A 15,019-nucleotide genomic window follows, 5' to 3' on the forward strand; every position below is an offset into this window, starting at 1 on the left:
CATAGACGATATTATATAATCAATATGGTTAGCATTACAGGCACAATTGAGGGAGCTACCAGCTCCTCATAGGACCCCGGGGTCAGGAGTAGTAGCACATACACAGACAGAGAATGTAAACATCGGTGGCAGCAACATCATCAGGTGTGTTCATTCACAACATTTGGCGACAATTTGTTTTATCATCGACGTTGCTGATAATGCCGATTAATTGTTTAAGGCCTAGTATATATATACTAAAGTCGTGCGCTTTCACATCTCTGCTCAAAATCAATTATTAACGGCGCAATAAACTGATTACACAATGCAAAACAAAAGCACCCCAAAACAGAAACAGAAATTAAAGACTTTGACTTGACACAAGGAAAACGCCTCAAGGTTACGTATGTAACCCTAGTTCCTTGAAGGAACGAGGCGCTGCATTGAGCGCTTTGGGGAACGTCCCTGACGAGACCGACTCAGAATATCGTGTGCAATCTGTCCAACAGAAGAGGACACGGGCGGGGTGACGTAGCGACCAGGAAGCTATATAAGCACGTGCCGTGCAGCTGGCTTCAGCTTCGAGTAGGGAAGCAAGCGCCGGCAGGGGTGCCGGGAGTATGGCTCTGCGACGCAGCGTCTCGTTCCTTCAAGGAACTAGGGTTACATACGTAACCTTGAGGCATTCCTTTTCAGGAACTCGAGCTGCCAGACTTCCAAATCCCTGCCTAGTGTGTATCCAAAGAGCACAGCTAAGGCGAGAGAACAGAAAAGCCCGGAGTGGCTCACATATCAAGGTTGTAGAATCTGACAAATGTAGAGGGCGTGGACCACCCCGCAGCGTTGCAGATGTCCAAGAGGGACACACCTGCTGAGAAGGCCTTAGAGGTCGCCATACCCCGAGTGGAGTGAGCCTTGGCCCCCAAAGGAGGGGGAAGACCAGAGGACTCATAGGAGATGTGAGTAACCTCAACTATCCAATGACTTAGGGTCTGCTTGGTGGCAGGAGAACCCTTTTTAGTAGGACCGTAGCAAACAAGCAATTGGTCGGATTTTCTCCACAGGGCAGCTGTGATCTCCAACTCTCTTTAGTGAGGTGATTGCCAGTAACAGGGCAGTTTAAAGTGTCAGATGTCTATCTGAGATATCTTGTATTGGCTTGAATGGAGCTTTACAAAGAGCCTCTAAAACCACAACCAAATCCCAGGGGGGAACACGGGAGGTCTCAGCCTCAGCGCACCGCGGAGGAAATGTGTAACTAAGGGGTGTCTACCCACTGACTGATCATTGAAAGCGACATGGAAAGCAGCTATGGCCGCCACGTACACTTTTAAGGTGGAGTGGGTTAACCCTGCAGAGGGCCTAGCTTGTAAAAACTCCAGAACTGTACCAACTGGGCAGTTAACAGGGTCAAGGTGGCGGTCTCAGCACCATGAAGTTGAGAGTTTCCACTTCATGGCGTACAGTTTCCTCGTAGAGGGAGCTCTGGATTGGAGGAGGGACTCAACAACCTCGGTTGAGAGACCAGCTGCTAACAGTTGTGCCCCCTCAGGGGCCACACCCACAGCTTCCAAAACTCCGGGCGAGGGTGAATTATCGTGCCCTGCGCCTGTGAGAGTAGGTCTGTCCTGGTCGGTATCTCCCACGGAGAGCCATCGAGGAGCGGGGCTACTAACAAACAGACGGACCCTGTCCTGGCGTACTCTCGCCAGAACTCCCGGGAGCAGAACGATGGGGGAAATGCGTACAGATGAAGCCTTGGCCAGGTCTGTACCGTAGCGTCCAGTCCCAGAGGAGCTGGATGAACTAGAGAGAACCATAGGGGACATTGCGATGTCTCCTGAGTCGCAAAGAGGTCCACCTGGGCTGTACCAAACACTCTCCATATCTGCTTCACCACCTCGGGGTGAAGCATCCATTCCCCGGGCCTCTGCCACAAGGTGACCTCTCAGGTCTGGGAGGAAATATTTCAATGATCGATAGACTGCTAGCATCTCTAGGCAATTGATGTGCCATGTCAGATGGCGACCACTCCACAGACCACGGGTAGGGTGGCCACTCATGACCGCACCCCAACCGGTGAGGGGCGCGTCTGTCGCTAGCGTTACACGGGGACAAGGAGCTCCCAGCACCGGGCCCTGATTCAAGAACCAAGGTTTCTTCCACATGTCTAAGGCACGAAAGCATCACCACGTGACCTTGATAACTCGAAGTGGATTTCCCCTCGGGGAAAAACCCTTGGACTTGAGCCACCAATGTAGGGGTCTCATGTGCAGCAGGCCAAAAGGTATCACATTGGACGCAGCTGCCATCAGCCCTAACAATCTCTGGAATTATTTGACAGTGAGTGACTGGCCTTCTTTGACTCTCTCGACTGATGTGAGGATCGACTCGATCCGAGCAGGAGACATACGTGCCTGCATCGTGGTCGAATCCCATACTACGCCTAGATAGGTGGTTCTCTGAACTGGAGAAAGTACACTCTTCTTGGCATTTAGTCTCAAACCCAGCTCCCTCATGTGTGCGAGAATGACATCTCGATGTCGAAACGCCATCTGCTCTGATTGAGCTAGGATCAACCAATCATCGATATAATTTAGAATGCGGATGCCCTGTATACGCAGGGATACCAGAGCCGCATCTACACATTTCGTGAACGTGCGGGGTGAGAGTGCGAGGCCGAAGGGAAGTACTCAATATTGATAAGCTTTGCCCCCGAAAGCGAACCTCAGAAACTTCCTGCGTTGTGGAAGGATGGATATGTGGAAGTATGTGTCTTTGAGATCTATTGTGACAAACCAGTCCTCGGATCTGATTTGAGCTACAACCTGCTTGACAGTGAGCATTTTGAACTTCAGTGGCATAACTGAGAGGTTCAGGTGACGTAAGTCTAAGATCGCACGCAACCCCCCATCCTTGTTTGGAACTTTGAAATACCGGCTGTAAAACCCGGATTCCCTGTCTAGAGGAGGGACCACCTCGATGGCCTCATTCCTTAATAGGGTATTCACTTCTTGTTCCATAACCAGAGCCTGCCGGGGGCCGACTTCTGCTGGTGTAACCCCGTTGAACTTCGGTGGTGGATGACCGAACTGAATGCAGCAGCCTTTTTCTATTGTACGCAGGACCCATTGAGATACATTTGGCAGTAGTTTCCACGCTGCTAAATAATCTACTAAGGGAATCAGTCTCTCGAGAGTTTAAATGTAAGAGGCCCCCGAAGGGGCGGCAAGCATCCCAGCTCCGCTGCGCTCACAGGCAGAAGTAACTGGGAGCAGCACTCGCTGGAGGCCGCTGCACCCTGAAACTCTGGCAGGGTTGGCAGACCTGAGGGCACTGAGGTGAGGCGGGCACAGTATAATGAGGTGGACCACGCTCTACCCCAGTAGGGGCTACCCTCTGGATCCTGGCGTCAGGATCTTTTCGTCGAGGACTTACGGGCCTCGATAACTGTTCTTAAATCAGGCTTTTTAGCTTTGGAAGTCCCCGACTCAGAGCGTCGCTGAGGCCCTCGGTCCCATAGTGGGGGAGCACGAGCGGCGACACTCTGTTTCTGCGCTTCCCGGTGGAGGAGCGATTTTCTTACCTGACTGGTACCTCTTGCTGTGACTGACGCCATTATGTGGCATATACGCATATATTCAGCATATAGATTATCATATATGTGCATACATGCTGTATATAGGTTTCATATATATGCACATATATCCTCATATAGGTTCTTTCCATGTGGGCGTGACTGCATGGAATGTGAATATTACTAACCAAACCTCTTTTTAGTGTATATTGTCAGTGTATGTTCTTGTTAACTGGCTATGATTTAATATATCAGTTTATCAGATGTTTAACAAATTGTTATTTAGTTGTTTAAATTAGGCGTCAGGTCTTTTAAATATCACAGAACATACTGCTATACTCAAGACATTTGTATGTTCATTACTTTCAGTACTCCATCTTAGCCATCCATAGCATTGCAGTACTCTATAGCAGTTTCACTGAATAGTAGTCTATTTGTATTATTAGTATTGAATTAGTTTTTTTTTTTTTTTTATTTCAACTGTCTTCCTTGTGTTGCTAATACAGTAAGTTACCCAGTCAGGTGATTTCCTCCCTCTTTTTCTTTTTCTTATTTTATAATTATTTTGAATATTTTATATGGCTAAGAAGAAGTTTCCTGAGCTGGTGTTTCAAGATAAAAGGCAGTAGAGATCATCTGACATCACAAACACCTGTCTGCTGCATATAACACTGTAGGAGCCCATGTGAAGATAACTATTTACATTACATGATACTATACATTAAAGAAGAGTGTTGTATATGTACTGTACTCTATATATTTATAGCTTATTCTGTTGTTACTAAATTGGTCATTGTTTCTATTTGATTCCCAAGATAATATGCATAATGAGCCTCTACATCCTAATCTCACATGTGCTACAAATGTATTAATACTGTACATAGTATTATTTCATATTACAATATATTTGCATGTATGTATTTCGCAGACTTTTTTTATTTGAACAGATGTGGATACCTACCCTTATGCTAATTTAACCATGGTTTTACTAAATCCCTCTTCTCCAACACCACGAAAAGACCAATGAAATGTCTGTTTACACATATTTACAATACATATTTGACCATGGAAATCGACACATGAAGTACACATGTTTTAAATGTTTTATTAGGCACAGAACAAGTGTTCCAGCAATACAGTTCAAGAACAATTTCTGTTTGGTGAGTAATAAATCAGAATTCATAACTCAACGTGTGCTGGTTCATAAAAGATGTGAGGTGCAAATCATTCATTAACACGCCAGTGTTTGATCATTGAGAAAAGCATTTTCTGGAAATACAAAAGTATTGATTTCTTTTTAGGCAGACAAAAAGGAATCACGTTCCTAGTGTTTCTTTCCACACAATTCTGACATTCCATGCCATTAGTGTTGTTACACCGAAAAAGAGGCACTTGGTCGTGAATCAATAGAAGATCTTTTGCCATGTCCTTCCTCCAGGCATCTTTCTGCCAGATCTTTTCAAAGACAAAAACATTCATTGCATCTTTTCGTTTATTTTTCCAGTTCGAAAGGCCATCCAAAATATTGTCAGCACTCTGAATGCATTTTGTCACACAAGGTGAGTTGTACGAATAGAAAACTATACAGCTATTCTGGTCTGTCTTCTCTAGAAGTTTATCCATGGGAGAACTACCAAGAGGATAAAGCAGAATATGCTCAGCATGTTCCTGTGGTTTTTGCACTGGCCGTGCAGCAATGACGTTTTGTGAATTTGTGCAGAGTACACATTTCTGTCCATTAGTGAGAACGGTTCTCACATGGTTTGCCTCTTGCTCGCTGAACACAGTCCTGATATCAGATTGTGCATCTGTACATTGAGATTGTGGGACAAAAATCGCTATTGCAAATTGAACATCAGGCTTGGTTGTTGGCTGGACACTGGAAAACATTAAATAGCATAAGAGTATAACTGTTTTCAAGAAATATTGGTCACACTTTACAATAGGGAGGTTCAATTAATGCATCATTGACAACAAGCAATACATTTCTTACAGTGTTTGTTTGTTTGTATATATTTGTTCATGTTAGTTCATTGTTAGTTTAAATGATATTAATAGACAATTTTTGGTTTTAATAATGTATTAGAAAATGATTAAAATAATTAAGCAGTGTTATTTTAGCATTACTGAGATATTATTAGCTTTTATTACTAGTTTGGGTTAATTTTACTTTAATATTTTCAGTTTTCGATTTAATTTTAGTTTGTAAGTTTTAGTAATTTTGTTTTTGTCTGTTTTTTTTTTTTGTCTATATAGATTTTTTTTTTTAAAGTTTAACTAACTTAAAATGAGACATATTTCCTTAACAACTAGCTGCATGTTTCTTTATATATTTTACTTGATTTCAATAGCAAAGTGTTGTTGTTTTAGTTTTAGTTATCTATATTAACCCTATATCTAAGATTAATAAATGCTTTTTAGGTATTTAATTTGTTAGTTCATGCAAACTAAAATAGATAAATCATGTTAAAAAAGAACCTTATTGTTACAAAATATTTGCCTTTTTATGTTCATCTCAACAGTTTGCAAATGGACTTTCATTTGAAACAAAAAAATATGAAACTAACATCTGAGTATAAACTGTACAAATGCACTTACTGCTCATCAAAATATTGAATCATATTAGCAAGAGCGGCAGTGTTCACATCATCCTGAATGCTTTGAACACACAGATGAAGCAGGCAGAGGAGGATGAGACCCTTCAGTGCAGCCTAAAAGCATTAAAACAGCTCTCACTTCAGCACAAAACCTGAGCTCAACACATGCAGGGAATGATCTGAACAACAGAATGAGTTTAAAAATAGAATAGGACAGAAACTCACCATTGTGACTGCTGAGGAAGAAGATCTGAAGTGCTGTTGTTTCTCTTCTGATGATTAGGAGGAAATGAAGCATTTATAAAACCTGACTGTAAGTTTATCATTTACAAATTCGATTAGTCTTTAAGTACAGTGTCTGGAATTTTGATTAATTTAACTGATAACCTGGCCCAGAGCTGTGAATGTTTCAGATCTTCTTTTGTATTTATGTATAGAATACAATTGTATTTATTGTATTCTTTTATATTGATTTTGGAAAACCAGCAGAATTCATGTAAACAGGGCAAAATGGGTTGATCAAAGCTGACAATATCAATATTATTATTATTATTATTATTGAAAAAAAAGAAAGATAGAAAGAACGAAAATGTTTTTATAGTTATACATTTTATAATCCTAGTGAAAAAATATTTTTTTTTCTTTTTGTATGAATTCTATATGTTAATAAACAGGAAAATGACTATGAGTAGTATTTTAGGGAGACATTTAATTGGTAAAATCCATTATTTTTGTCATGCATCCCATCACTACGTTAACACTGCAAACATTTGGAAAACTGTTGAGAAACATATAGCAGTTCCTGAATATTTTCACATGTAAACAGGATGAGACTAAACGCAATAACCAGATTAACATTTACATAGTGCTCTTTATTTACCTTCAGTTTCACTGAACCTGTTTTTTAACCTTTGGGTGATACATGCATCCATCAAGGTGAATTCACACTGACTGAGGCTCCTGCACTTTCAGTGTCAACAGACAAGTTTCAGTGTGTGGACAGACAAACTGGATGTCACTGGAATCTTATCACGATGTAGATGGTCTTGACACATACTTTATATAAGGCAAACATTAAAGTTGAAGGTGCTTTTATTAGAAACAAAGAACCCTTTTGCAATGAGATCACGGGTAAAAATGGGTTTCAAAAGGGGCTCAATGCAAATGGTCATATGGTTTATTTTAAAGTCCATGTAAAGTTAAATGTGTGTTCTGAGTTTGTCACACCACAGAGAATGTGATATTACCCACCCAGCCAATGATTGTGTGAAGATACAAGAACGTCTTGGTTACGTACGTAACCTTCGTTCCCTGATGGAGGGAATGGAGACCTTATGTCGTACGACATATGGGGTCTCACTTGGGAGGCCAATCATCTCTGAGTTTAAGAGAAAACGGCAATGAAAATTGGCTAGTGGATTTAACATACCTGAGCCACTCCGGTATAAATAGGGCGACAGGTGCATCCACTCATTAGATTTTTGCTTGGGAGAAGAGTGTTTGGTGATAATGAACCAAATGGAGACACCCACATGAAACAATCAGTGCTGACGCAAGACACACACACACACATAACTCCACCCACATGCAAAACCTGAGGCCACGGTTTACCAATCGTGACAGTACCCTCCACTCTAGGAACGCCTCCTGGAGTTCCCAGATGACCCTACCTGTCGATTGTTATCATCAATAAGGGAGTGATCCAGTATGTCCCTAGCAGGTACCCAACTCCTCTCCTCCGGACCGTAACCTTCCCAGTCCACCAAGTACTGGAATCCTCGTCCCCTCCGTCTCGAGTCCAGAATACGATTAACCGAAAAGGTGGATTCCCCATCTACGAGACGTGGCGTTGGGGGAACCCGGGGTAGGCGGGTTAATGTGTGAATAAAACTCGGGCTTAATTTTGGATACATGAAAAGGCAGGATGAATCCTCCTGTACGCTGGAGGTAGTTTGAGTTGGACAGTCACCGGACTAATAATCTTGGTGACAGGGAACGGGCCAAAAAATTTAGGAGCTAACTTATTCGAAACGGAACAGAGCGGAATGTTGTTAGTAGAAAGCCACACTTTTTGACCCACAACGTACACGGGAGGCTTTGACCGGTGGCGATCGGCCTTGGTCTTAGTGCGCTCCCTCACCCGGAGCAGAGTCTCACGGGTTCTGGTCCAGGTGCGGTGGCAACTCTGGACAAATGCGTGAGCGGAGGGGACCGCGACTTCAGATTCCAGACTGGGAAAAACTGGTGGCTTGTAACCTAAGCTAAACTGAAACAGAGAGAGGCCCATGGCCGAAACTGGTAACGAGTTATGTGTGTACTCAACCATAGAGAGTTGTTGACTCCAGGAAGAAGGATTCTTGGAGACCAAACATCGCAACGTTCTCTCTAAATCTTGGTTGGCCCGCTCAGACTGACCATTACTCTGAGGGTGATAACCCGAAGACAGACTAACCGATGCTCCTAACAATTAACAAAACTCTTTCCAAAATTTGGATAGAAATTGTCATAAACCACATCTACTGGGAGGCCATGTAACCGAAAGACATGATCAATGACAGTGATCCCTGTCTCCTTGGCTGTAGGTAATTTGGGCAAGGGAATGAAATGTGCCGCCTTCGAGAACAGGTCCACCACTGTCAAAATGAGCATCATGCTATTAGAGGGTGGTAACAAAATCTAGTGCGATATGTGACCAGGGTCTCAAAGGGACAGACAGCGGTTGAAGAAGACCATCTGATGTCGGTTAGATGACTTACCACTGGTGCAAACTGAGCAAAATCTGACCAAAACAAAATCGTGGACGTCACGAGCCATAAGTGGCCACCAGAATCGTTGCTTTACTAAGCACTTGGTTTGGCTTATCCCTGGATGACAAGCAACATTAGAGCAGTGACCCCACTGAATAATGTCAGATCGAAGAATCGGGTTTGATGTTTTTGGAACCTGGGCAGTACAATAGGGAAAAATCAAAGCGACCAAAAAAAAGTGCCAACCGAGCCTGCCTGGAATTGAGTCTTTTGGCAGTTCTAATGTACTCTAAGTTTTTATGATCGGTCCAAATGATGAAAGGTACCCCCAACCCTTCCAACCAGTGACCCCACTCCTCCAAAGCCAATTTGACGGACAACAACTCTCGGTTACCATTGTCATAATTACGTTCTGCAGGAGATAACCGATGAAAAAAATGGATGGATGCATCTTGTCGTCTGAGGCAGCATGTTGGGAAAGAACTGCACCTACTCCCACCTCTGATGCATCGACTTCCACCACGAACTGCCATGTGGGATCAGGGGCTACTAGGATGGGAGCCGAAACGAAGCGGCTCTTCAGGTTGGTGAACGCAGTCTTGGCTGCATCTGACCATCTGAACAGAGTACTGGGAGAGGTCAAGGCCATCAGAAGTCAGACTAGTTGGCTGAAATTGCGAATAAAACGGCGATAAAAATTGGCGAACCCCAGAAACCGCTGTAGGGCCTTACGGGAATCTGGAGATGGCCAATCTATCACAGCCTTAACCTTGTCAGGGTTCATACGTATTCCATCGGAGGAGACGATATAACCTAGGAAGGGAACAGACTGGAATACAGCATGGAATACGCATTCCTCCGCCTTGACAAAAAGCCCAAGTAACCTCTGGAGCACTCGTCTGACGTGTTGCACATGTTCCTGGAGAGATGAAGAAAAAATCAGTATGTCATCCAGGTAGACATATATAAACTGATCTACCATGTCTCTCAACACGTCATTCACGAGTGCTTGGAAAACCCCTGGTGAGTTGGAGAGCCCGAACGGCATCTCCAAGTATTCAAAGTGCCCTCTAGGGGTGTTAAAGGCGGTTTTCCATTCATCCCCCTTCCTGATGCGGACCAAATGATAAGCTTTAAGTAAATCCAATTTTGTGAATACGGATGCTCCCTGTAACCTCTCGAAAGCTTTAGACATCAACGGCAAAGGATAGGTATTCTTTACCGTGATATTGTTCAGCTCTCGGTAATCAATACAAGGTCACAGAGAACCATCCTTCTTACCCACAAAAAAGATTCCCGCCCCCGCTGGAGAAGAGGAAGGACGGATACACCTCGATGCCAAGGAATCAGAAATGTATTTCTCCATGGCCTCCCTCTCCGGAATAGAAAGAGAGTAAAGTTTGCCTTAGGTGGAGACTTACCTGGCACTAAATCTATCGCACAGTCGTAGGGACGATGCGGAGGAAGAGAAGCAGCACGGGACTTACTGAACACTTCCTTCAGGTCCAAGTACTCCACGGGCACGTTTGACAAAACCATGGTCTCCTCCTGAAAGACAGAAACAGACACAGCAGGACAAGCAGAGACCAGACAAGACTCATGACAAGGCTCACTTCACAAGGTGACTGTCAGACAGGGATGACCTAACATGATGGGTGCCACAGGGGAGTCCATGAGGAGAAGGGATAGAGTTTTGGTGTGATTGCCAAAGGTGGGGAGGGTCATGAGTTCTGTGGTGTGGGTGATGTGCAGTAGTCCCTGGCCATTGAGTGCGCTGACATTTATCTGACGAGACACGGGAAGAATGGGAAGGGTCAGGTGATTTGCGAGACTAGTGTCAATGAAATTACCTTTGGCTCCTGAATCCAGAAGGATAGTAAACCTATTGTTTACTTAGTAAACCGTTTACTTTAAAACGCAAGCATCAGTCAGTGTTGTCAGTGTTAGGGCAAACAGCTCTGTCCACAGTTCTGAATCAACCGCGCTTAGGCCTACATCATGCAAATCATGATAAAAAACAGAATAACTCACATAACAATCATAAAAAAATACATCAATATTAAATAGGATTAGGGCCAATCCTCACAAACGCACAGATCAAGTAAGTAATTCCATGATTCTTACCTTTAATCAGAAGTGACCACAGAGGCCTGGGGTCTTCTGTCTTTGCTTTCCGTCCTGTAACCCAGGATGTTGAGGGTCGGTGACCGGCTTTAATCCAAGATGATACAAAAGGCAGAGGGTCAAATTTCTCCAAAGGGGTTCCATTCAGATCCACGAAGAAAAGCGAGGAGAGGCTTTGTTCACACAACTTGTTGCGATACTTGCTGTCAGTAGAATTCACGGCAGAATATCCCCTCTCACACTCAGCTGAGGACGGCAAGTTGGTCAGACTTGCTGATTGAAGTTTGACAAGCATTTTCCCTGGTGCTCTGTTTTGCTATTTAAAGTCCCGGAACTCCTCGACAGCCTCTCGGGCCGGTTCTCCCAGTGTTTTTGCTCGAACCTCAGTTTCCCCATATAGGATACGGGCGCTATGTTGCTGTGGCCAAAAGCGTTTATCCAGCGGCTTCAGCATCTGGACAAGGTCCGGTTCGGGCAGTCTCTTCTTTAGGCTGTTGATAATAGACTGATTGAACTGAAGACAGTTTATCTTCGGCCTGCTCTCTGAAAGCTCAACATATTTGAACAGGCCAGTTGAAATGCGTAGTTAGGCTTTTTGTGTGGATTTTCCTCCACTTGCTTTCATGGCTGTCAAGATGTCAATGGTCTGTTGAATGTGGCAACTTGCCAAATCAGCCAAAAAACCAGTGCTTGTAAGGAGTTTGTGCAGGCCCCTGAATTTCTGCCTCTCTGTGTCGCAGCGAGATGTGTCTTCCATGGCTGTTCTGAATTGGTGCGCCAGTGCAGGATAATCATTCCATCCTGCCTTCACAGTGCGAAAACTACTAGCCACACAATGAATTGTAAAGATTTGAGCTATTTTTAGGATTTGCATGTTCAAACCTGTAGCTGCCTCCTGGAGCAAACGGGCGTTTTTTGATGACTGGTTATAGAGGGCATAAAGTTTGGAGATAAAAAAACTCAAATTGGTTACATCCAGCTACTTCCTTAAGTGAGTCTTTGACAGCTAACTCAAGTCGGTGAGCTAGACAGTGTATTGACTGAACTTTGGGGAAATCTTGTTTGAGTTTAGTGAGCCCGTCAGTACCACTGCTCCATCCGATTTTTTCCCAGAAACTCATCATCCAGTCCCGCTTGTCTCAAGCTTTCCTCAAACTTTTGTACATCGATTCGGCATCCGTGCCTTCTGAAAGCTCAACGATATCTAAAAAAACATTATCCACTTCCCCCGTTCCTGTCATGTCACACCACACATAAATGATCATATAAGCCAGGCCATGAACCATGCTCTCATCTATCATGATACTGATTCGTGATCCTAGTTCTTTTATTTCTGAAACAAATTTAGCTCTCATTTCACTGGCAATATGTCCGATTATTTCAGCACAACAATGGTCTGATTTGTGCACATTTCCCACGTTTCCACCATTAAGCTTTTGAAGGGACATTACAGCAGGGAGCTTTCTGTAGACCATTTTTTCCTTGGCCACCATATAAGCAGATCTGAAAGACGTAGCTGTTTCTTGCATTAAATTAGCATTTATTTCAAGTACCTTGTTTGGGAGCACATCCTTTTCCTTCATCTCCGAAATCTCAATCGCTATTTTGTGTGCCAAACTGTCCCGATGCTTTGTAAATCTTTTTTCGCAGGTTATTCTGTGACTCGCTGCTGACCTCTCCATTCATCCATTCCTCTGACAGATGTACTCCCGTTGCTCTTTCAGCGAGCAACAATCTTTTTGCCTCCACGCATACTCTACATCCTAACTTCTGATTTTTGGAGTAGAGCCATGTATTCCTGATTCTCCACTCACTCCACTGCTTTGTTGTCCAGTTGAAAGGTGTTGCATGATTGCCTGGTCCGCTGCAGGTCGCAGCGGTGGTTTCTGGTGCCAAAGTCTCACTATCCTCGGTGCTGGTGCTGTCACTAGCAGCAACTTTTAGCAGCGGTATCTCCAGCAAGCTAGTTGTAGGTGGTGTGCTGTCATCACTCCTCTTCGTTTGTTTTGTAAATCCAAACTGACTGAGGTTTGGCTGCTTTCTTTTTGACATTCTTATTAGTATCCATAGAGTGTTCCAAAAAACGAATAAAGTATGTTTGGAACTTGAAGTTAAGCTAACATTCAAATACCAAATCAGTGAGAAGTTCAAGTGGTGATATAAACGTAGTAATTTGAAAGTGAAAGTGAAGTGACATTCAGCCAAGTATGGTAACCCATACTCAGAATTTGTGCTCTGCATTTAACCCATCCGAAATGCACACACACAGAGCAGTGACCACACACACACACACACTGTGAGCACACACCCGGAGCAGTGGGCAGCCATTTATGCTGCGGCGCCCGGGGAGCAGTTGGGTGTTCGATGCCTTGCTCAAGGACACCTAAGTCGAGGTATTGAAGGTGGAGAGAGAGCTGTAATTATTTCTAAAGAAACACGAAAATGTATAAAAGGCTTCATTACCTTCTATCTTACGTTGTGGCCCCATAAAAGCAGTTTTTGTAAAAAAAAAATTATGCTAGCGATTTCGTCATAACCAGCGACTCTCTGTTGCACAGTAGAGAAATTACCATATGGACAGGAGGAGAAGATCGCAGGCAATCTTTTACTGTCTATGAGGCAATCGGGGGGATGTGGAGGCATAAAGTCAAGGGAGATAATTAATCAAAATACTTACCAAAATTTGCTCCTGTTCACGCTCACCTTCTCTGCACGTCATCAAGCTCAGTGTGAGTCTGCGCAGTACGCTCGACCCCCAGGAAGTGTGGGCTTCTAATTGACTTCCCTTGTCTCTGTTGAATCCAATTGGGTTGCTGTGTCAATTTTTTTTACTGTCTATGTATATCCGAATGATCAATGTTTTCTTTGGTTTTCACATTTATTTATTTTATTACTTATTGATTTATGCTTCTTAGAATAATCATCATCATCTATTCATGTTCAAATACTGTTACTCATTTTATGTTGATCTTTTATTTTTATTTATTTTATGTTCTCATGTAATATTTGTGTTAATATTCTCTGAGATATGCACATTTTATTTCTGATCTTCTTTACTGCTGTTTTGTTTGATATTGGACATATTTCAGCTACTGCCTGAGTAGCGATGTTTCTCAGAATTAGTCTTTAACAGTTCTAGATGTTCTTTTCTAGAAACTGTGTGTTTGTAATATGTCAAATATGATATTTAAAAGTGTTTATTGTGCTACATGAGTTCTAAAGGTGTAGAAACATCTAGACACACATCTTCACTACCTCACTACTCCATCTGTTAGATTATTTAAATAATTCATATTTGAATACATATTTGTATAAATGACAAGGCACGTTTTCAAAATTACATTTTAAATATAGTAAATTATGAGAAGGATATATATTATAGAATTATTATAGACATTTTAGATAAGCTGTTCTGAAATATTTGACTATTTTTATGAAAGGTATGATATAATGTATTTCTTAATATTTGACAATCGTAGCATGACTGGATGATTATTATTTGTCTTATATATGTGTTAGTAGTACATTTGTTATTCCTTCTAAAACTGATCTCTTTTTATTTATTTATTTATTTTATTAGCAAACAAATGTACATACAAAATAGGTACTGAAAAACAATTTTAACAATTCTCCGAGGCAGACATAGTTGCAAATACAATATGTAACAGTGATGTAATACATTAAATGCACAATCACGAATAGCAAAGGAATAAATAAATAAAATAAAAAATACTACAATAAAATAAAAATAAATGAGCAATTACAGATAGCTAATTTCTTACAAGTGGTAGCAAGTAGTTATTGGGCACTTAGTTCACTAAAGAAGCTGGCAACTGCAGTAGCTTTTCATTTGAAAGAGCATCAAGAGAAGCAGCAAAAAGTTTAAGTCCATTAGAAAAGTGAGGAAAGGATGGAGGGGTTTTCAGAAATCTACATTTATGAATGAAGAATTTAGCAACATCAAAAAGGTTGTTAACCAAGTAAACAATCTTTCT

The 15,019-nt window shown here is 42.4% G+C and overlaps 1 protein-coding gene across 1 annotated transcript; it reads right to left on the bottom strand.

The window, feature by feature from the left end:
- Positions 1-4,643: 4,643 nt before the first annotated feature.
- Positions 4,644-6,447, bottom strand: LOC113108033 (uncharacterized). The gene is made up of 3 exons (XM_026270863.1): positions 6,379-6,447; positions 6,155-6,267; positions 4,644-5,435 (listed from the first exon to the last, which is right to left on the bottom strand). The coding sequence occupies exons 1-3, from the start codon at positions 6,379-6,381 to the stop codon at positions 4,781-4,783; spliced, it is 771 nt and encodes a 256-aa protein (XP_026126648.1). The 5' UTR covers positions 6,382-6,447; the 3' UTR covers positions 4,644-4,780.
- Positions 6,448-15,019: the final 8,572 nt, after the last annotated feature.

The sequence above is a fragment of the Carassius auratus genome, chromosome 9 (assembly GCF_003368295.1).
Source record: "Carassius auratus strain Wakin chromosome 9, ASM336829v1, whole genome shotgun sequence".
In the NCBI taxonomy this organism is placed as follows: Eukaryota; Metazoa; Chordata; class Actinopteri; order Cypriniformes; family Cyprinidae; genus Carassius; species Carassius auratus.

Coding starts and splice junctions, on each gene's coding strand:
- LOC113108033 (XM_026270863.1), bottom strand. Junction 5,436..6,154: donor ATTCAATATTTTGATGAGCA/GTAAGTGCATTT, acceptor AATGTTTTCCAG/TGTCCAGCCAACAACCAAGC.